This window comes from Tachysurus fulvidraco, chromosome 9 (genome assembly GCF_022655615.1).
Source record: "Tachysurus fulvidraco isolate hzauxx_2018 chromosome 9, HZAU_PFXX_2.0, whole genome shotgun sequence".
Lineage (NCBI taxonomy): Eukaryota > Metazoa > Chordata > Actinopteri > Siluriformes > Bagridae > Tachysurus > Tachysurus fulvidraco.
The window spans coordinates 16,329,050-16,349,457 of record NC_062526.1 but is presented as its reverse complement, the minus strand read 5'-3'; the positions used below and the strand labels follow the sequence as shown (position 1 = coordinate 16,349,457).

Below are 20,408 nucleotides of genomic sequence, written 5' to 3'. Positions count from 1 at the left end.
TGAATCTCAAAAGAAAATCGGTTTGTTTCAGTTCTATAACAAAGTTCTTTAAAATATATTTTTTTAATTGACATGACACATATTCCAGACAAAATGTTTATTTAATTTATTATTTATTTAGTTATTTAAATTTTTCCCAAAAACATACAGAATAGTTTGATTGTGTTCACACACAAGATTTGGATCATATGAAAATCCGGATCCAGTTACATTGTCTTTTAAAGGCTCCAGTGCTCAACATCCATGAACGTATCTTCTGGTAATTTGGTGTCACACTGCTAAAGATTAAAAGTGTCCTTTGTATTTTTTTCAAGTTCTGTATTAATTACATTAGTTCAATATTACACAGTTAAAGCTGTAAAGTTGTAGCTGCTCTAAGATGTGATTCTCGTTCTGTAGGCATGAAGGTGCTAGCTTTCACATGTAGATGAACACTTGTGTAAGTCTCACTTCATTTCAAGCTTTATATGCATTTTTTCTGGCCCTGCAATAAGCTCTTCCCCCAGCTTAAAGCTTTAAAATGTAAGGGACTGCATTTTAGAGGAAGTGAAACAGAAGTTAAAAGCAGTTTATCCTGGACACCCAAAATGAATGTGTCTATATGTCTGTTTACAAACAGCTTGAAACCAAACTCCTGGTGAGTGTCAACACACTTGGCCAACAAACCTGATTCTGATTCTAATGACAAATTTCTCCATTACGTCACGTTAAAACACACAGCCGGGTGTCCTCCTCGGTGAATCCGTCTCCGTAGCCGTCGCTAGGCTGTAGTCTTGGCACTTGGTTGCACATGGGGCAGAGACGGTTCCTGTGACGCGATGCTCGCATCCACAGCACCAGGTTCCAGCGGCACCCTGACGTGATGGGCAGAGCACCGTGCATGTGTTGCCCGCGGTGGAGCACGGCCTCGGCTACACGGTGCTCCACCTCCACACACTCTGTCTCGCTCAGCGGCACCTGCATCATCACACACACACAAACACACACAGTGTAAACACTTCATCCTTTATCTTGTCCAAGAATGAAATCTTTGTAGAGTGTGTTATTCTAAAATAAATGGCACTGTTCATGGTCATCTTTGTCTTTGCGTTTTGTTTTCTTTCACCTGTCTCATGTCCCCAAAGTACAGGTTTCCTTCAGTGAAGTCTTTCCCGAGTGAGACGTTCAGCGTGACCTCAGCATTGTCGTAGTGGTAGCTGAGCTCCAGGTCTTCGTTCAGTGAGTATTTAACAGCGAAGGCCTTGTGGCTGTCCAGCCATTTCCCTCCGCAGTCTGGGTACAGCAGCGAGCTAATGGGCTTTAGATACAGCTCTCTGAGCGGAGTCATCAAACCCTCATCAAAGCCCAGCTCGTTCAGGAGGATCTGCCAGGGACATAGTGCAATTTGACATCTTTAACGTGTGTCAGTGTTCTGTCTTTTGTTTAATTTGTATTTATTGGGTCTGTATCTGGATTGAATGCACTGTATGTCCACACCTTAGGATTCTTGTGTATGGCTTCTACATGCTGATTTATACAGTTTATATACTGCACTCTATACAGACCACCACACAGGTTGGAATCATTATTTAAGGACAATGAATATAGCTACAAAGCAGGTGTACCTGATAAACTAACCACCTTCCCAGATATATAAAATAGATAAATTAGAGTAAATACCCCGTAGTTGTTCATGGTGTTCGGTCGACCCTTCGGCGCCTCAGAGCACTCAAAATGCTCCAGCTCTTCCACCAGATCCTTACAGAAATCCTGTGTGAACACGGGGAAACGATACACCCTGGGTGCTGCACACACACACACACACACACACACACAAACACACTTGAATGCACTTGAATATGTTTGAATGCAAGAGTTTGTGCACCCTTGGATCACAGCATCCAGTGTTTTGTGTTTTTCAGATGTTCCATCGTTATCTAAAGCATCAGCAGGTTTGAGATAGTAACCATGAACAATGTAAATTTCACTTCCCATTCTGAATGTGATGTAAATATTTTACTTTCGCCTCCCCCTTTTAAATACTATATAAACAGAGTTGACATTATAGGGGTGTGCATACTTTTGCACTCAACAGGGTTCGATTTGACATCATACCTGCCTCGGATGTGATGAGCTTCAGCAGTCCCTCTTCACTGGCGCCGTCTTCAAGACTGTATTTCACTATTTCTACAAATTCAGGAGCCAAAAAAGATTCCTAGGCAGGGGAAACATCGCATAGCTTCACATCACTGCAGTCAAAGCAGAACTCTGGCGCACTGCCGGAGTGAGACATGTACCTGTAAGCTGTAGACATGCTGATGGAGCGGTTTGTAAGTCTCCTTGATGATTGATTTTCTCTCTGCTGATTGTGTCTCGAGATTCCGGCGCCTCTCAACTTCAGCTTGGATCTGTGAGTTCGAACATCATTGCTAATATCAGTTAAACCACAGCGCTAATCTGATTTATGTTTATATTTGTGTGGAATAAAATGTTCCATAATATGAAGACCAATCATTCCAGAACTGACTCACTTTTTCAAGAACAGCATTGTACTGGGCATCAGAGGCACAACCCAGGGACTGGACTATCTAGAACAGGATTAGATCCAGAGATGTGCATCAGGAAGGCAATCTGTTAGAAGACTGAGGATGCAGACTGACATTTATTTTTTTGAAATATTCTAGATATATGTGAAAGACGTTTCCCCACAGAATCAAATACGGTACTAATGTCAATTATTAGAAATCTCAGAATCCAGAATGTGAATTATTATAATTCTTAGTATTAAGAATTTGATCTGTTAAATAAACTTCTGTATCTGTAATGTGACATATTATGAATCACAGCATCCAGAACGAGGTTTTATTAAATAAACCTCAGGCTCCAGAATGTGAATTATTATAAATAAAAGCATCTAAATGTGAATAATTATAAGCTTCATGATCCAGGGTGTGAATTGTAATATAAACAATAGACGAAAAGAGATGGTAAAAACTAATGGTGACATTATTATCTAGACTTGCAGTAGAACAAGAAAATTCTCAGTAACATGAAAAACTGAATTATTTTTAAGCTGATGATCGAGATTGGGAATGAAACCAAAAACTCGTACGAAGACCCAAATATCCAGAAGTTTTATATCTATTTAATATTTAAATGCTAAAACTCAAAAAAGACCTTAACACCTGGCAGACACTCCCTATTTCTTTTCTGGGCAGGATTAACGTGATCAGAATGAATATTCTACATAAGTTTCTATATTTATTTCAATCCCTACCTTGTCATTTACCAAATATTTTCTTTAAAGACATCAATAAGCACTTTTCTAAATTCATCTGGAACCATAAAATGCCCCGAATTAGTTTTAACAATTTAATGAAACCAAAGCATAAGGGAGGAGTCGCCTTACCGAACTTTTGTCTGTACTACTGGTCAGCACAGGTGAAGCACATGGTCAGTTGGTACAATGAAAAGACCGACTCTAGATGGCTTAATCTGGAAGCAAGGGCTTGTGCTCCTCTCCCAATAAAATGTCTGCCTTTTATTGCAAATACCAAAAAGCTTAAATGTGCCTCGACAAGTTTCACCATTTCGAACACCCTTCGGATATGGAGAGACATTAAACTGTATCTTAAGATTCCAGCTGAACTCACACTCTTCTCACCTATTGCTTTTAATCCTGACTTCCCTATATCTCTGCAAAATATCGGCCTTTCAGTCTGGTCTAAGTTAGGGATCTTGCAATTATCTTGTCTCTTTTCAGGTGAATGCATTAAAATCCTTCCAAGAAATATCGCACCAATATAGTATATCACAGTCCCATTTCTTCAAATACCTTCAGCTGCATCACTTCATAAAACCTCTGTCTGATAATGGTAAGCTGAGATGTGATCTTACTGACATAGAACAAGTTATAATAAAAAACAATCTCTCTAAGGGGTTAATATCTAACATATATAATGCCTTGGTTGATTCATGTACTTCCACCTTAGAGAGCTTGAAAAAAGTGTGGGAAAAAGAGCTAGGCCACGGAATTACCGATATGGACTGGTCCGCCATATGTAACAATTTGTTCACCAAAAAATGTACATCTTTGGGGATTCACAAACTCAACTACAGATTTTTTAGCAGAGTTTACCTTACACCTTCACGATTTACAAAGACTCCTCTGATCTCTGTTTTAATTGCAAGAAACACAAAGGAACATTCCTTCACTGCTTCTGGTATTGTGACAAAATCTTTTCTTTTTGGATTAAAGTACATCATTTTTTACAAAGGCTCCTTAAGTTGAAATTTTGTTTCTCTTTGGAATCGTATCTGCTGTATAGTGGAATTGAGACTGTGTTTGACTTCCACACAAGGCAACTGTTTTTAAATTTGGTGTACCTGTCAAAGAAATGTATATTGTTATTGTGGTCTTCTCCTCGGGTACCTTCTGTTAAAATGTGGTTGTCTCAAATGTCCATATTACTTCCACTTGAGAAGCTCACTTATGACATACACCAAAAGTCTAATGACTTTTGGCAGATATGGACACCTCTCTGGTGCCACATTAACAACCTCTCTTGATCCTCTGTGCTACAGTGTACATTTTGTTATTTGCCTGAATGTGCTATCTTTTTCGACCTGATCGTCCATTTTTAATTGTTTTTTTATTGTATACTTGAGACTGTATCGCTATGTTTATGTACATCTGAGTAACCGACCAATAATAAAATAAAATAAAATAAAAAAATAAATGCTAAAATTCACCATGGCACAGCTCAACATTGCTCTCACTTACGTGTCGATAGTCCTTTTTAAACTGCTCTTCCGAGGTGAAACGCACATGGAGCTTATATTGCTCTAAAAATATATTATCCGTGTAATAACAGCTGCACGTGCAGAATTTCTCCATCGCCATACAACGCTATATAAAACGCTATTACATGTTATAACGCATTTACGTGATAACCTACAAAAAAGAACAAATGGTAACCACAGAATAGTAAATATGTTTATTTGTCTGTTTTTAAACAAAACAGACAAAACGAAAAATAATTATTTCCAGATTGAAAGCAGTTTTAACTAAATTAACCGGAAGTTGGTTTGTTTTGATCCGACAGCTTAATGTGTTCGGACTGACGTATAATTACAATCGAAATAATAGAAAATTATTTTCCATTATAATCTAATTTTATTGAGTTTTATTAAGTATTTTTTATCGACTGTCATCTAATATATTTTTATCGCGGCTAGCAAGCGTTTCATATAGTGTATATTTTTGGAGATTTCCAAACATAGTGTTATTCCTTATGTAAGTGCACTAACTATGGTATTAAGTCACGGCTTCAACACGCCACATAGTGCACTTCTTTAATCTAAAAGAATGATTAGGGATCGAGCCGGTGTACTTTCTTGTCCGTCCTTCTATGTGGTCCGCCTGTGTGTGTTCAGTTGTAACGGTTCTGTTGAGCGGAACGTAGATGATGGTGTCCGGTATCCGGGGTCCGGGATATTTGTTTGTTTGTTTGTTTGTTTTCCGTGTGTAATGCTGAGTTTCTGGTGCCGGAGTCGCGATGCTGAGTTTGGACTCACTTCAGGTAGCCGAGGAGGAGGTGGTGGAGTCGAGCTCCAGCCGTCTGGGCGACATTTACACGCTGGTGGCTGAGGGCTGCTACCCGCACGCCATGAATCCCATCCGCAAGAAAAACCTGAAACGATACGCGCAGAAATTCATTATCGACAGTGAGACTGTGCAACTCACTCACTCACTCACACACACATCCACTCACTCACACACACATCCACTCACACACTCACTCACTCACACACACATCCACTCACACACTCACTTACTCACTCACACACACATCCACTCACACACTCACTCACTCACACACACATCCCCTCACTCACTCACTCACTCACTCACTCACTCACTCGCACACACATCCCCTCACTCACTCACTCACTCACTCACTCACTCACTCACTCACTCACTCACTCACTCACACACACTCACATCCCCTCACTCACTCACTCACTCGCACACACATCCCCTCACTCACTCACTCCCACACACATCCCCTCCCTCACTCACTCACTCGCACACACATCCACTCACTCACTCACTCACTCACTCACTCACTCACTCACTCACTCACTAACTCATTCGCTAACTCACCCACACAAACACACAACTCACTCACTCACTTACACACACATCCCCTCACTCACTCACTCACTCTGCCTGTTTGTTCAGCCTATGCAGCTGTCTGTATCCAGTTGAGGCTCACAGACTGACAGGCAGGCAGGAAAGAATACTCTCTCTCTCTCTCTCTCTCTCTCTCTCTGTCTCTCTCTCTCTCGCTGCAGATGGGCGGATGTACTACGTGGGGATGAAGAAGGAGGAGAAGCGTGAGGTGGTGATTGATGCTGAGCGAAAGCATCAGATATTCCTCGAGTGTCACTTCAACGAGCTTGGCCATCACCTGGGTCAGAAGAAGACAGTGCACCGCATCCAGAGCAAGTACTACTGGCTGGGCATCGTCAAGGACGTAGTGGACTGGGTGTGTTTGTGTGTGCACGTTTGTGTGTGCGCCTGTTTGTGTGTGCGCCTGTTTGTGTGTGCGCCTGTTTGTGTGTTACCTGTGGTAACCTATCTCTTCCTTTAGATCAAAGTGTGTGATACGTGTCAGCATGCAGAGCGGATCAAAAACATGGCGAGGATGCCCAGGCCGGTGAAGGTCGATGGCCCCTGGGACACCATCACCGTGGATATAATGGGTGAGTGTTTGCAGCTGTGTCACAAAACACATGTTCTTTTTAAACACTTACAGGAACTTCACTGATTTTTTTTTCTTCAACAGCAGAACACAGTGGGTTTTTATATATATAACATATGTATTTCAGATATTCAAAATATTATAAACACACTTCCTGAATTGTGTGTGTTTGTGTGTGTTTGTGCTCGTGTGCCCGTGTGCGTGCGTGTGTGCGTGCATGTGTGTGCTTGCGTGCATGCATGTGTGTGTGTTTGTTTGAACTCAGGCCCATTCCCCTGCACTACTCATGGAGGAAACACTCACCTGGTCATTATCACAGATTATTACAGTAAGTGGGTAGAGGCATTTCCTGTCCAGAAGAGAGACTTCCTTTGTATGGCGAGATGCATTTCATCAACTGTTTATCGGTAAATAATTAATAAATAAAAAAAACTTATTTGTTTGTCATGTTGTATGAGTTTTGCCTGTGTGTCATCTGTGTGTGTGTGTGTGTGTGTGTGTTGCAGGTACGGTTCAGTAAAAACCATACACTGCTCTCAGAATACTGACTTCTGTGGAGAGGTAAAAACCCTCTCTCTCCCTCCCTTGCTCCCTCCCTCCCTCTCTCTCTCCCTCACTCTCTTATACTCTATCTCTCTCTCACACACACAATATCTCTCTCTCTCTCTCTCTCTCTCTCTCTCTCTCTCTCTCTCTCTCTCTATCTTTCTTCACCACATCAGTCATTATTGTATCATTGTCGAAATAACGCATTGCAACTAAATCTATGCTTTCTGACCAGTCAGAATCCAGAACACAATCTGATTTTTTTTCTCCTCTGGTACCTGACCATCTGTGTGTTTAATCAAATCGTGTTGTGTTGTAGGTGAGCAAGCAGCTAAGCGAGCGCTGGGGTTTGCAGCTAAAGGTCCAGCACAACGCTCTGCTGGAACACACCAACACTCTGCTAAAGGACACCGTACAGCAGGTGGTGGTTGAGAAGCAGGCCGAGTGGGACGATTTCATCGATCCTATCCTGCCGCTGTTCAGGACGTCAGTAAACCCAGCGACCAGGTTCACTCCCTACTGCCTGCTTTTTAACCGCAAGGCCAGCATGCCCACTGAGGTAGGACTCCTGTGATGCTCCTGTGATCAGCCTACGAATGCTATTGCTAATGCTCCTTGTTATGATGTCATAAGATCATTTCCAGGGTCTGTTATATGCTATAATCAGGATATTCTGAGCTGCATGGTGTTTAAATTGTTGGAGATTGACATTGTAAAAAAGACATTCACACAAGCTTCAGACTAATGAATGTTGTCAGACCTGCACATGTTTATTACACAAGTCCTTCCCCTCTTATAACTCTGTCTTACAATCTCACTATGCTGCTCTGTCCACCAGATGAAGCTGGATTTACTGAGTTATGAGCAAGATGCAGGAAATTATTCCCTCAGCGAGGAACCAGATAACAGCTTCCTCTCCTCCGTTCAGGAGCAGCAAAATCGCCTTCACCAGATGGTACAGAATAACATAACAGGATCATGCAATGATCTGAAACTATTTTATTTACTGTTCCTTCCTTCCTTCCTTCCTCACTTCCTTCCTTCCTCACTTTCTTTTTTCTTCCGTCTTTTCTTTCTTTTTCCCTTGCTAGCTTTGTTTGTGTACTATAGTGTAATGATGATGGTAATACAATATCACCATGAATATGAGGTTTGGATATTTGGAATCTGTTCATTTTTAAATGATATTGCATTGAATAGACACTATTAAAACAAGTACTTGAGTTAAGTGTCTGTTAATCCTAAGCTACATTAAGAACAAACAAAGCAATCATCAGGCACCAGACTAGTTTGTCAGTTAGGCCTTATGTACAAGAATGAACATGAACAGAGAAGTTGTCGTCTTTTCAGGTTTTTTCCAACATGAACGCCGCCTACAAACAGGAGAAGAAAAGTGCCAAACGGCGAGGCAGGAACGTGTCCTCCATATCACTGACCGTCACCGAGCCCTTGTGCCCTGCAGAGGACTTGCCCTCACCCAAAAGACTGAAAGACGACCTTTTCCTGACGTTTCCTGTAGAAACAGTAATCAACGCAGTTCAGGTGGTCAAAGAGGAGGGGAAGGGCGGGCTGGAGTATGTGCTGCCGGGGCCTGACGTACACTGATTCGGTCAAATATCTGACCCGAAGTGGCAATTTATATGACACACGTTGTCTGGGGCGTCTGGTGTTACGATGCTCGTAACGATGCTTCAGCAACGGAAGTTCGGCTGTTCACAGGTCTGTGCATTTCCTTGAAGATGAGTGAAGGTCGAGGACGTGACTGAGAGCAATGCTCAGTACATCACACACTTATCAATTAGGGCTCATCCCTACGAGCTGGATGTTATTTGTAATTGGTGTGTTTTGTATATAATCATACAGTGATTCAGTTATGGCCGAAGGATTTTTTTGTCTGAATTTTCCCAGATTCCATTTTTCATCATGTTGGCTTTGAAGGTAATAAACACTAACATTTCAGCGCTGTTTCTGTTTGGGTTTTCTTTGTCTTTGTCTTTCATTTTTTTTCTGTAACTGAAAAAATAATAATTATGCAGTAATACAGAGATACAGATTTCTGTAATACTAAAGAAATGCTTTGCTCCATTCTGTCATCTGGTTAATGAATAAGAGTTAAATATATTAAAGATGAAGTTAGAAAGAACTGATCCACCATCTGTTCATTTCCGGCATATTAGTGCTTTCTGTAAACCCCAAATCATTCAATTAAGACATTATAGAATGAATTTTCAATTTCTATCGAACTACTTTCACAACTCTTATTGTTTTATATTGTATATTGTCATAATATAATAGTAATACAAACACTAATTGTTAGTAATAACAGTATTAATACATATAATATCTATTATATAATATTACCCGACGATAATTAAAAATAATACATTTTTTTATATCATTTTATTTTTTTAAATTCCGTAATTAAAAAAAGGTTTAAATTATATAATGTTTTAAATCGCACTGGTGTGTTGAACTATATACAACAGCTCCTCGTGGAGGCAATGGGCGTGCCCGTGTCAAACGCTCCCGATTGGTCAGCCAGAGAAACGGGGCGGAGCTTACACGCCGCATTCATTTTCTCTTCCGGACTTTTAGACTGAATCCATAAGGACAAACCGGACTTCAAATACGCTTCTGTGAAATGACTTACCGATCATATTATTACTAATATAAAGGTTTTTTACGCAGGTTTGTTTGTAGAAAAGGGAGTTTTCAGGGTCACAGAGTATTTACTGCATGTTGTCGCACTATAAGATGATCCTGACAGGTGTTTATTCACTTTCTGATAGTTTTGGTCTCAGCACAGGTTGATTCCAACTGATCACACTGGCTGCTGTATATATCTGATCCTGTGATGATCAGTTAGATTTCTGCACTACTTCCTGTCACTTGTCTCCAGTCCAGTATCATGAGGTTGGCTGTGGTTGTTGGCTGCACCTTTGCTTTCGTCCTGGTGGACACCGTGATCTCGACCGTCCTCTATGTCCAGTGGTTTGGTCCAAATTCTTTCTTAGATGACATCCTGGACTTTGACATCTATCGCTCGGTTCTGGATTTTTGGTTGGTGCTCCTGGTGCGTTCTTGCCTCCTTGTCGGTGCATCTGTAGGTATTCTGATGAACCAGCACGATGGCCCCAGACGTGTTGCATGCATGGACACTCTGATTGTCCTCATCGGTCTCACCATACTCTCCTATGCCCTTGCCAAGCTCCTGATATTTTCTGAGATGGGTGACCTGATGCATGACCCTTGGTTCCTCGGCTTCTTCTCGTGGACCTGTATCTCTGCGATGGGGTCTGTGTTCTTCTGGAAGCTCCTGAGCAGCACAAATGTTTCCAGCTTGGGAGCTGGAGAGAGGGAGAGGCTATTGGATGGAGGAGAAGAGGAGGAACAAGAAGATCAGGGTGATACGAGAAGGTACAAGGCGAAGCAAAAGCCGAATTCTCGGGCCACCTTGGGACGTCTTTTATCGTACTGTAAGGAGGACGCAGGGCTTCTGTCTCTTGCCTTCTTCTTCCTCCTTCTGTCGGCTGTGTGTGAGTTCATGCTAGCTTTTCTCCACTAACACTGATGGCCAATTATATATACTAAACTGTATACCAATACTATTACAGACACTAAACCAAAAACTGGTGTATAGTTTAATAATAATAATAAGGGTTTAAACTTCAATTATATACACTGAACTATGAGTTATATATATATATTTTTAAATGATTAAAAATAATCAGTGCTTTGGTAGAAATAATAGATGTTTGGGGATCCCTCTAATGGCAGGTGAATATAAAGGATTAATGAAAAAAAAAAGAGTTAATTACTGGAAGTTACACATTTTGTCTCTCTAGGCGAGGCCTTTATCCCCTATTTCACTGGGAAAGCCATTGATGGTATAGTGATCCATAAGAGTATGGAATATTTCATCAAACCAATGACTATTCTCACTGTTTTGGCCGTCGTCAGGTGAGTTACAGTTTCATTCTTGTGTGAATATAATAACTAATGTGTGTCATATACTTTTGGAACTATGGACTATAAGACTATGTCTCAATTTCTAGTTCCTTGGCCGTTGGGGTTCGTGGTGGTGTGTTCTCACTGACATTCGCCAGGCTGAACATTCGACTGAGGAACCTCCTCTTCCGCTCGTTGATGCATCAGGAGATTGGCTTCTTCGATGCTAATCATACAGGTTGACTGCTGTGTTATGAAATAAAAGCTAACACCACCTGCTAATGTTGGTACCACTGTCCCAGATTTCAATAAATATATAATATAGTAATATACAGTACATCATATATCAAATACAGTGCATCCAGTGTCAGTGATTATAATAATATGGTTATTATAGGCCTAAGATTCAGTCGTTATTATAGTCAGTAGTAGCATAACAGTCAGTAATCAAAGGCCCGTAGTTATGAGTCAGTTATTCTACTGGACAGTAATTATAACAGTCAGTAGTCATAGCAGTCAATAATAATCAGTTCTAAAAACTAGCTTAATAAGCAGTAACCATAATAGTAAGTAACCATCAGTAACCATTAACTATCAGTAACTATGTCTGAAATCATAGCAAACTGTAATTATAACCATATTCAGGTCAGAAATAGAAAATTCATAACTGGAACCATTTTAATAATAACTAAAGAAACAAAATTATACTCAGACACTGATGCTTAATCCATATAGGTGACATCACGTCACGGCTGACATCAGACACCACGCAGGTGAGTGACCTCATCTCACAGAATGTCAACCTGTTCCTGCGCAGCTTTGTCAAGGCGGTTGGGTTCTTCATCTTCATGTTTGGCATGTCGTGGAAGCTGACGCTTGTCACCATCATGGGCTTCCCGTACATTGCAGTGCTCTCCAAGCTCTACGGCGAGTATTACAAGGTGCGTGTGCAAACCTTAAAATAATTTTAATCCTTTTTTTTTGCATTTTAAAAAAAAAAAAATTAAATTAAAGAGATTATATTTTCAGTGTTCAAGTTCTATTTAAACCTGCTGGAACCTATAATGCATGCTAGACTAATTTATAAGCTAATATTTACTTGGTGCCTTATAGGAAAAAAAATCACAGAGCATCAAGGTGGCATCGAGGTAGTATTGCGAGTACTCCACATTTGACTATTATAAAGATATGCAAATATTTCTACCAATGTTTTGCAGAATCTAACCAAAGAGGTGCAGACATCACTTGCTCAGGCCAACAAAGTGGCAGAGGAGACAATTTCGGCCATGAGGACAGTGCGCAGCTTTGCTGGCGAGGATCACGAAGCCAAGTCTTACTACACCAAGCTGTTGGAGGTGCTCGCACTAAACAAGAAGCAAGCTTTAGCCTACGCATCCTTTATGTGGTCCAGCTGTGTGCGTATCAGGTTTTTTTTCCAAGTGTCCTTTGATTCACTGTGTGTGTTTATGTTTGAGTTCTTCAATATGACCTGTGATGCACTTTTGTGCCACTTTTATACATCCTTATTTGGGTTTAGGTCAAGATTCAGGTCAGGGTGAGAGTTCACAGGACAGTAGAGGAAACTAAAAAATGAGAATTTGTCAGACAACCCCAGTAGAAGGTATAGATTATGCTAAAAATGTTGTTCTTGGTTTAGATTTCAGAGCTGGCCTTGCAGGTGGCTATCCTGTTTTATGGAGGACACTTGGTGGTGACGGACCAGATGAGCGGGGGAACTCTCATCTCTTTTGTTATCTATGAGCTTGAACTGGGGGAATGTCTGGAGGTGAGACAAATGTTGATGTTTACAGCCACATTGTTTTGCTGTACAGGTATAAATTTTAAATCATTTGCTTTGCCCCACAGAGCATCTCGTCCGTCTATACGGGTCTGATGCAGGGCGTGGGAGCTGCAGAGAAGGTCTTTGAGTACATTGACAGGAAGCCTAAACACAATCTTGATGGCCAAGAAGCTCCAGATATGTTACAAGGCCTGGTAGAGTTCAGAAACGTGACATTCGCTTATCCTACGCGTTCAGAGACCAATGTCCTGAAGGTATCACATCATGTTCTACTTTATTTCCATTATTAAAAATACAGACACAGACATGATTTTGATTGTTCTTCATGTAAAATGGGGTCTAAGCATATTTTGTTTGTGTAGTTAATAAAGCTTCAACCTAAACATTTTCAAAAAACACTGCTTGCAAAGGGCGAGGGGCATCATCAAAGATCCCTCTCACCTCATCCACGGACTGTCATACTTCATACTGTATCATACTTATATAAAAACCACACTATACAGTATATACCCTTTTTCAGTTATATGTACATATTACAACACCTTCTGTATAACCTCATACCCTTATTTATTACACTGCCACTTGTAAATAAGCCATCTATGCACTTCTGGTTAGATGCTAACTGCATTTCATTGGCTCTGTACATGTACGTTGCACAATGACAATAAAGTTGAATCTAATCTAATCTAATCTAATTTTAAATATTAAACATTTTATTGGCAGAACGTGTCCTTCACCATCCAGCCAGGGAAAGTGACTGCTCTGGTGGGTCCCTCAGGCAGTGGGAAAAGCTCCTGTGTTTCTCTGCTGGAGAACTTTTACATACCTCAGAACGGCCAGGTGCTGCTGGATGGCCTGCCGATTGAGACGTACCAGCACAGCTACCTTCATTCCAAGGTAAGATCCTGTCATGAAGAACAGGTTTAAAAGTGGGAACAGTTCCAAAATCCTTAAATAATCAGACTTGTGAAATGGATTGTGTTGCGTTATTGTGCAATAGGTTATTAAAAGGGAAACTGTTATCTTACCCGATGTCGCTGATGTCTTTGATGGACCGACTAAGCAGTAGCGTGGATACACACTACTCAAACGGACGTATTTTCAAAATTGAGCGGGAAAAGGCGGGAACAGTTGTCATTGGCCAGTTTCCTGGATGACAGCCAATAGGAATCATTTCAGCAAATTTTACAGGAAAACGTACAGTAACTGTTTTAAAAATTCGGAAAAGAAATGTGCATTTAGATTTATTTACAGACTGTTATGCTTAATTAATTGTTCAAGTGGTTTATTATCACTGCAGTGATTGCATACAGTAAGATATTAATTATGTATAATAAATAGTAAATAATAATAAACACATATATTTCCACACTTAAGGTTTTAAGGACTACAGAGAGACAACATTTGGTTAATCTACTCCTATATAGGTATAATAATCAGTGCAGGCCCAGTGTTTAGATGTAGTGGTTTTTAAACATTACTAAGTGCCCAAATATAAAAATGTTTCAGTGCCATTACCTGCACAAGAACCTACAGTAAATGAGTACTGACAGTAATGGAGATGGAACAATGAACAAAAATCTCCTACAGCCACTGCTACAAAACAGTTATGTAGGCTTATGAAAAGCTAATGGCTGACATCATGGTGACATTACAGTGACATTCACGTGGCCCACAGGATGACCCTCTTGCATTTGAATAAATCTTTGAACTTTCCTTTAGAACCACATTTATGCCAAAATGCTAACTCATGACACATGACAGCTCCGTTTCACCCTTTATTGTTTTGCAACGTTACATATCCTGTTAGTTTACACCACTGTCCATAGCAGCACTAATTTGCCAACATTGCGATTATTCCATACAAGTTACAACATCTGTAGTAGTTTCTTCAGACTTTTATTTAACTGCATGGAGTGAGGCAGTCTATAGCACAGTCGTTGCTTGTCTTTATTGTTCTGCATGTGCCAACCAGGTCAAGTCAAGTCACTTTTATTGTCACATCACTACAGCACATGTGCCTTGGTGAGTGAAATTCTTAGGAGCAAACTCCAGAAATTGCAGAACAATTATACAGATAAAGATATAGATAATGAGTTGACATGTGAAAATGTGCAATTTGCTCATACATATAGTCAGTACAATATGTGTGTACAATATGTACAATTAACAAACAGATAATGAAATCAACAAGTGAACATGTGCATTATGCTCCTACATATAGTCAGTACACACAGTGTACTATTGGGCATCCTTACAGTAGCACTACACAAGCAATATGTACTTAAATATGTATGTGTAAATATTTACATAAATTATATATAAAATACTGTAAGGTGCAACAGGTTGTACAGGTACAGAAGTGACATGGATGTGCATCAGATGGTATCTAGTGGTAACAGATGGATTATGCTATTTAATGCAGTGTACACGTATAGTCCAATGTGTATAATGCAGTATATATGTACAGTATAGTCCAGTGTGGATAGTCCGAAGTTAAAGTGCAGTGTGTGGCATACCATATTGTGAAAGTATGCTGTAGGGTGTATTAGTTGTGACTGTTAATTAGTCTGATAGCCTGAGGGAAAAAGCTATCCCTCAGTCGGCTAGTGCGGGATCGGATGCTGCGGAGACGTCTTCCTGAGGGAAGCAGAGAGAGCCGTCTGTGGGACGGATGGCTTTCCTTATACACCGCCTGGTGTAGATGTCCTGGAGGGAGGGAAGCTCACCTCCAGAAATGTGGCTGGCAGTTCGCACGACCCTTTTTTGGGCTTTATTGTTGCCAGTGGTGCTGTTTACAAAACCGGGAAGTGATGCAGCCCATCAGGATGCTCTCTATAGTGCAGGTGTAGAATGTTCTGAGGATGCTAGGGCTCATTCCAAACTTCCTCAGCCGTCTCAGGAAGAAGAGGTGTTGATGTGCCTTCTTCAGTACTGCGTCAGTGTGTGTGGTCCAGGTGAGATCCTAGGATGTTAACTCTGAGAAACTTAAAGCTGCTCACAGGTGTCTTGTTGATGGTGATGGGTTTGTATTCATCCTCTGTCTCCTGAAATCAACCACCAGCTCCGTGGTCTTGTCAATGTTGAGTGAGAGGTGGTTCTCCTGACACCATGGAGTCAGGGTGCTCACCTCTTCTCTGTAGGCCGTCTCATCGTTATCGGTAATCAGGCCTATCACCGTTGTGTCATCAGCGAATTTGGTCCATGGTGATGACTGTAGTGGTTAAACTATTAGCCATGCTTGATATGGGAAAGATTAAAAAATGTTAAACTTCTTACAATGTCAGCCTTTAAATCTTTCTTTAAATCTGTCACTGTTGCACTTTTACACCTTACAGTCTTTTTGCACCACTGTCTAAATACAGTCTACTGTACTACTGTCTATATACACCTAAATACATATATTTGGATGTATATTTGCACCTTACAGATTGTTGACATGAAGGCAGAGTGGCTTAGTGGTTAGCATGTTCGCCTCACACCGCCAGGGTCGGGGTTCGATTAACTCCTCCGCCTTGTATGTGCGGAGTTTGCATGTTCTCCCCGTGCCTAGGGGGTTTCCTCCGGGTGCTCCGGTTTCCTCCCCCGGTCCAAAGAATTGCATGGTAGGTTGATTGGCATCTCTGGAAAATTGTCCGTAGTGTGTGTGTGTGTGTGATGGGTTGGCACTCTGTCCAGGGTGTATCCTGCCTTGATGCCCGATGACGCCTGAGATAGGCACAGGCTCCCCGTGACCCGAGGTAGTTCGGATAAGCTGTAGAAAATGAGTGAGTGAGTGAGTGAGATTGTTGACATGTATTTGGACGTTTATTAACTAACTCACTGTTTACGTTTGATCAGATGTATATTCATTCAAATTCACAAATTCACTCAGCTTATATACTATTTATTACACTACACCGCTGTCACTGCTATTTTTTATAACTGCTGTTATTCTTATACAAAATATCTATATTGCATTGACAATGCAAGCACTTGATAAGAGAGAAGAGAAACAGTATTTCAAGTCCTCTGCATGTCTGCACATATGGTGGCATTGACAGTAAAAAACTTGAACCTTGATGTAAGCAAAGACGATATTTGCTTACTGTACATCACTAAGCCAGATATGTGTTTCACCATGAACTTTAACAGGATTTGTGCAGTATGTATGCATTATTATGCAGAATGTAAGCATTTCAACACTGTAGTACTGTGCTACAAAAATGCCACTTGTATTAGTGGTTGCAGTGGCATGTTGGCTCAGTAACTGTCACCTCACATGACCTGCTTTTTCTAGTTTTAAAAGCTTCACTGTAACCTGCCTCATGGTACATTTCTCTCACACAGTTGCAAAAAATGTTGCTAAATTTGTATGCAGAATTGCATAGTTTGAATCTAAAAGTATACATAAATAAAAAAAAAACTAATATGATTTACTTTAAAATTAGAAAGAAAAATGTACAATTGTTAGTTTGGTCAAAAACCTTTATATAAGGATTAACATGTTTAAATGCAGATAATTATTGTTATTTCACATACATTTTTATGTAATAAAAAAAACAACAATAGAAAAATACATTATAAAAACATGTGAACAAATAAGGAAAAAAAAATACTTTGTCATAATTGGCAAAATAAAAAAAATAACAGTTGGGTTGTTAATTTACAGAAAGTGTCAATAATTTTTTACAACATTTTGTTTACAATTGAAACAGAAATATATGAAAATAAGAAAATAGTGATTTTTTTCCTAAAATATTTTTTTGTGTGTGTATTATTGATTCTTATTGATCATTCTTCAAAACAATTGCTTCAGGACTTTGAGACATGTAGATTTTGAGGGGAATATTTTTTTTTTCTTTTTAACTTTCACTCATTTGCTCACACTTTAATTAACTGCTAAGTAAGTTAGCAGTTAAGACATTAAACATTTATTCACTATTATTCAGTATGATAGATTATTGATGCCACTCGAAAGCTTATTTTAATCTAACTTTAATAAAGCAGAAGAAACACATCATGTTTTGAATTGCCATAAAATGTAGGAAATCATCTCTTCACTCAGGTAGCACTGGTTGGACAAGAACCAGTCCTGTTTGCTCGTTCTGTTCAAAAGAACATCGCCTATGGTCTTCCTAGTGCTCCTGAGGAAATTGTAGTTGCAGCTGCCAAAAAAGCCAATGCACACGACTTCATCTGCAGCCTCTCGAAAGGCTACGACACGGGTAAGATCTGAGATTTAAAACCATAATCAGCTTCATTTATTCAAATGAAACCTGAATTGTTTTCTACCTGTTATAACATGAGCAAGAAGATTTGTGATCTTATTTGAAAATCACACCTCAGGATGCATCAGTCAACCATGTTGTTAAATATTTCTCTGCAACAGCATCTTATAGTTATACGCATCAATAAATAATGTGCGACATGAATAATAAATGATCCTTGTTAATTATAAAACACTCCTCTAGTGTTCTCTGGGTGGTTTCTAGCTTTCAAAATAAGTTGTATATGGTGCATTGTTTTGGGATTTTTGTTTGCTCATGTGCGCCTTTGCTCAGTTACTGGGTTTCTATCTGGCTGCTGATCTAACGGAGGGTTAAATCACGTGTACCACTTCCCAGGTGTCGGGGAGAAGGGAACTCAGCTCTCAGGAGGGCAAAAGCAGAGAGTGGCCATCGCTCGTGCTTTAATCCGAAACCCAAGCGTGCTCATTCTGGACGAGGCCACCAGCGCGCTGGATGCTGAGAGTGAACACATGGTAGGGATTAAGACTTTAATCCTCGTCTTTGATGTAGACATCCTGTTTGTAACTGGGTTTTAGCATCATGCGGTTCTTAGACCGTTGTCTGTTAGTGCTATCGTTCCCTTTCTCATGAGGGGATGAACTCTGAATGCTGTAAACTTCATTACTATTGAATAATTTTTACTCAACAAAGACTTCATTGCCCTTGAAGACTTGTGGCGGTGGTGATGGTGTTGAAAAATAGTAAAAGGTATACAAAGATATATAAAGAGAGACAGACACTTTTGAGTGTATGTAAATGCTATAAAGGTTTTCGATTCATTATATTGTCAGGTCCAGCAGGCTTTGAATGCCGTGATGGAGAACTACACAGTGCTGGTGATTGCTCATCGCTTGAGCACGGTGCAGCGCGCCAACACCATTGTAGTGCTGGACAACGGTGCTGTGGTGGAGCAGGGCAACCATGACCAGCTGTTGGACCTCCATGGCCTCTACTACAGACTCATCCAGAGGCAGGTGCTGGGGTCTGACTGCACCATCAAGCCTCCACGTCCGTTTTTGGAGCTGCCTCGACTCGCGGAAGAGGACGAGAACAGTGGAGATGAAGATGTCCCCAGATATTGATCTTTTTTCTGGGTTTTTTTGCACTAGATTTGATATAAGCAGGCTTAAATCCTACCTCGATGATTTAAAACACTATTAGAGCTTTCCCAAGAAAAGGACTGTTTCAGTCACCTTCGTGAAGTGAAAAGGTTTGAAGGCAACACTTATGTTGTACATAGGTTTTGAAACATAATCTGAACAGCATTTATGTTATTAGTATATGTATTTATACCATATACAGTACCTGCAGTGTTTGCAGTGCGGAATTGAGTGAAATTTGCATTTTGTAATTCTTGAATATTTATGTGACTATATAAGAATGTGGCTCTGCTTCCTTTTTCTTCATCCTCAATCAATTTCCAATGGAATGCAAGCACCATGTGATACAGTATCTGCCCCCAGCTCCAGATCCATGCTACTCTACAATAAACGCTGTCTTCTATTTGGACTGCACCTTGTAAACCTTCACAATATGGTTCGTTAGAACAGATTTTATTTTCAGCTGGATGTAATGCAATATCACTGTATCTGTACTTCATGCACTGTTTAATGCACATATAATGCACAGTAATAACTTATTGAAACCTAGTCACTCCTGGTCTTACTTGATTAAATGTATGTATGATTGCACTTGGTTACATGCGATTTACTTTTCAAAATCGTGGAAGATGAATAAATTACCCCCGAATGAGATCCAACTAATAAGTGTGTCCTTAATCGGGGGAATTAAGAACTATGTGTTATATTATGCTCCACTACTGCTTTTATCAGCAGATTGTAAATTTAATCACATGGAAGTTTTAATTAACACTTGTGACCATTCATAAACCAAATGTGAGCTGGCTTTCTATCTAAACTACAAGCAAACACCTTCTACTGGAAAAGAAATGTAACGGTAGTGTTAGATACAAAAATTTTGGCAAAGAAGTCAGATTTGATATTTGTCATTGTAAATTTCTTCACATCATGAGCTACATGAATCCTTATAAGTTCATTAATCGATAGAAAGACTTTCATAATGCTGAATATGAATAAA

At 40.0% G+C, this 20,408-nt stretch overlaps 3 protein-coding genes across 4 annotated transcripts; 2 read left to right on the top strand and 1 right to left on the bottom strand.

Annotated features, from left to right (window-relative positions):
• Window positions 1-82: 82 nt before the first annotated feature.
• ogfod2 (2-oxoglutarate and iron-dependent oxygenase domain containing 2) lies at window positions 83-5,278 on the bottom strand. The gene is made up of 7 exons (XM_027140597.2): window positions 4,763-5,278; window positions 2,511-2,567; window positions 2,277-2,387; window positions 2,095-2,194; window positions 1,660-1,784; window positions 1,106-1,363; window positions 83-957 (listed from the first exon to the last, which is right to left on the bottom strand). The coding sequence occupies exons 1-7, from the start codon at window positions 4,880-4,882 to the stop codon at window positions 703-705; spliced, it is 1,026 nt and encodes a 341-aa protein (XP_026996398.1). The 5' UTR covers window positions 4,883-5,278; the 3' UTR covers window positions 83-702.
• A 97-nt stretch (window positions 5,279-5,375) lies between these two features.
• Window positions 5,376-9,251, top strand: zgc:113436 (uncharacterized protein LOC503528 homolog). Its single transcript, XM_047818709.1, has 8 exons — window positions 5,376-5,706; window positions 6,337-6,530; window positions 6,636-6,747; window positions 7,012-7,153; window positions 7,253-7,307; window positions 7,612-7,851; window positions 8,131-8,247; window positions 8,643-9,251. Exons 1-8 carry the CDS (start codon window positions 5,538-5,540, stop codon window positions 8,895-8,897), a joined length of 1,284 nt encoding a protein of 427 aa, XP_047674665.1. The 5' UTR covers window positions 5,376-5,537; the 3' UTR covers window positions 8,898-9,251.
• Window positions 9,252-9,872: 621 nt separating this feature from the next.
• On the top strand, window positions 9,873-20,076 carry abcb9 (ATP-binding cassette, sub-family B (MDR/TAP), member 9). 2 transcript variants are annotated; one of them, XM_047818708.1, is made up of 12 exons: window positions 9,873-10,395; window positions 10,501-10,828; window positions 11,138-11,252; window positions 11,348-11,478; window positions 11,976-12,181; window positions 12,458-12,655; window positions 12,898-13,026; window positions 13,107-13,295; window positions 13,765-13,938; window positions 18,089-18,248; window positions 18,648-18,784; window positions 19,103-20,076. In XM_047818708.1, the coding sequence occupies exons 1-12, from the start codon at window positions 10,201-10,203 to the stop codon at window positions 19,391-19,393; spliced, it is 2,253 nt and encodes a 750-aa protein (XP_047674664.1). In that variant the 5' UTR covers window positions 9,873-10,200; the 3' UTR covers window positions 19,394-20,076. The 2 variants fall into 2 exon arrangements, with proteins under 2 accessions (XP_047674664.1, XP_026996410.1); XM_027140609.2 differs by having other exon boundaries at window positions 9,873-10,828.
• The last annotated feature ends 332 nt before the right edge of the window (window positions 20,077-20,408 follow it).

Excerpts from the sequence above, each read along its gene's own strand:
- ogfod2 (XM_027140597.2), bottom strand. The coding sequence starts at position 4,882 with ATGGCGATGGAGAAATTCTGCACGTGCAGCTGTTATTACACGGATAAT. Across the intron at positions 2,195-2,276 it reads AGCATGTCTACAGCTTACAG|GAATCTTTTTTGGCTCCTGA; the intron begins GTACATGTCTCA and ends TCCCCTGCCTAG. Across the intron at positions 1,785-2,094 it reads GCTCATCACATCCGAGGCAG|CACCCAGGGTGTATCGTTTC; the intron begins GTATGATGTCAA and ends GTGTGTGTGCAG.
- zgc:113436 (XM_047818709.1), top strand. The coding sequence starts at position 5,538 with ATGCTGAGTTTGGACTCACTTCAGGTAGCCGAGGAGGAGGTGGTGGAG. Across the intron at positions 7,154-7,252 it reads ATTTCATCAACTGTTTATCG|GTACGGTTCAGTAAAAACCA; the intron begins GTAAATAATTAA and ends TGTGTGTTGCAG. Across the intron at positions 7,852-8,130 it reads AGGCCAGCATGCCCACTGAG|ATGAAGCTGGATTTACTGAG; the intron begins GTAGGACTCCTG and ends TCTGTCCACCAG.
- abcb9 (XM_027140609.2), top strand. The coding sequence starts at position 10,201 with ATGAGGTTGGCTGTGGTTGTTGGCTGCACCTTTGCTTTCGTCCTGGTG. Across the intron at positions 11,479-11,975 it reads CTTCGATGCTAATCATACAG|GTGACATCACGTCACGGCTG; the intron begins GTTGACTGCTGT and ends TAATCCATATAG. Across the intron at positions 18,785-19,102 it reads ATGCTGAGAGTGAACACATG|GTCCAGCAGGCTTTGAATGC; the intron begins GTAGGGATTAAG and ends TTATATTGTCAG.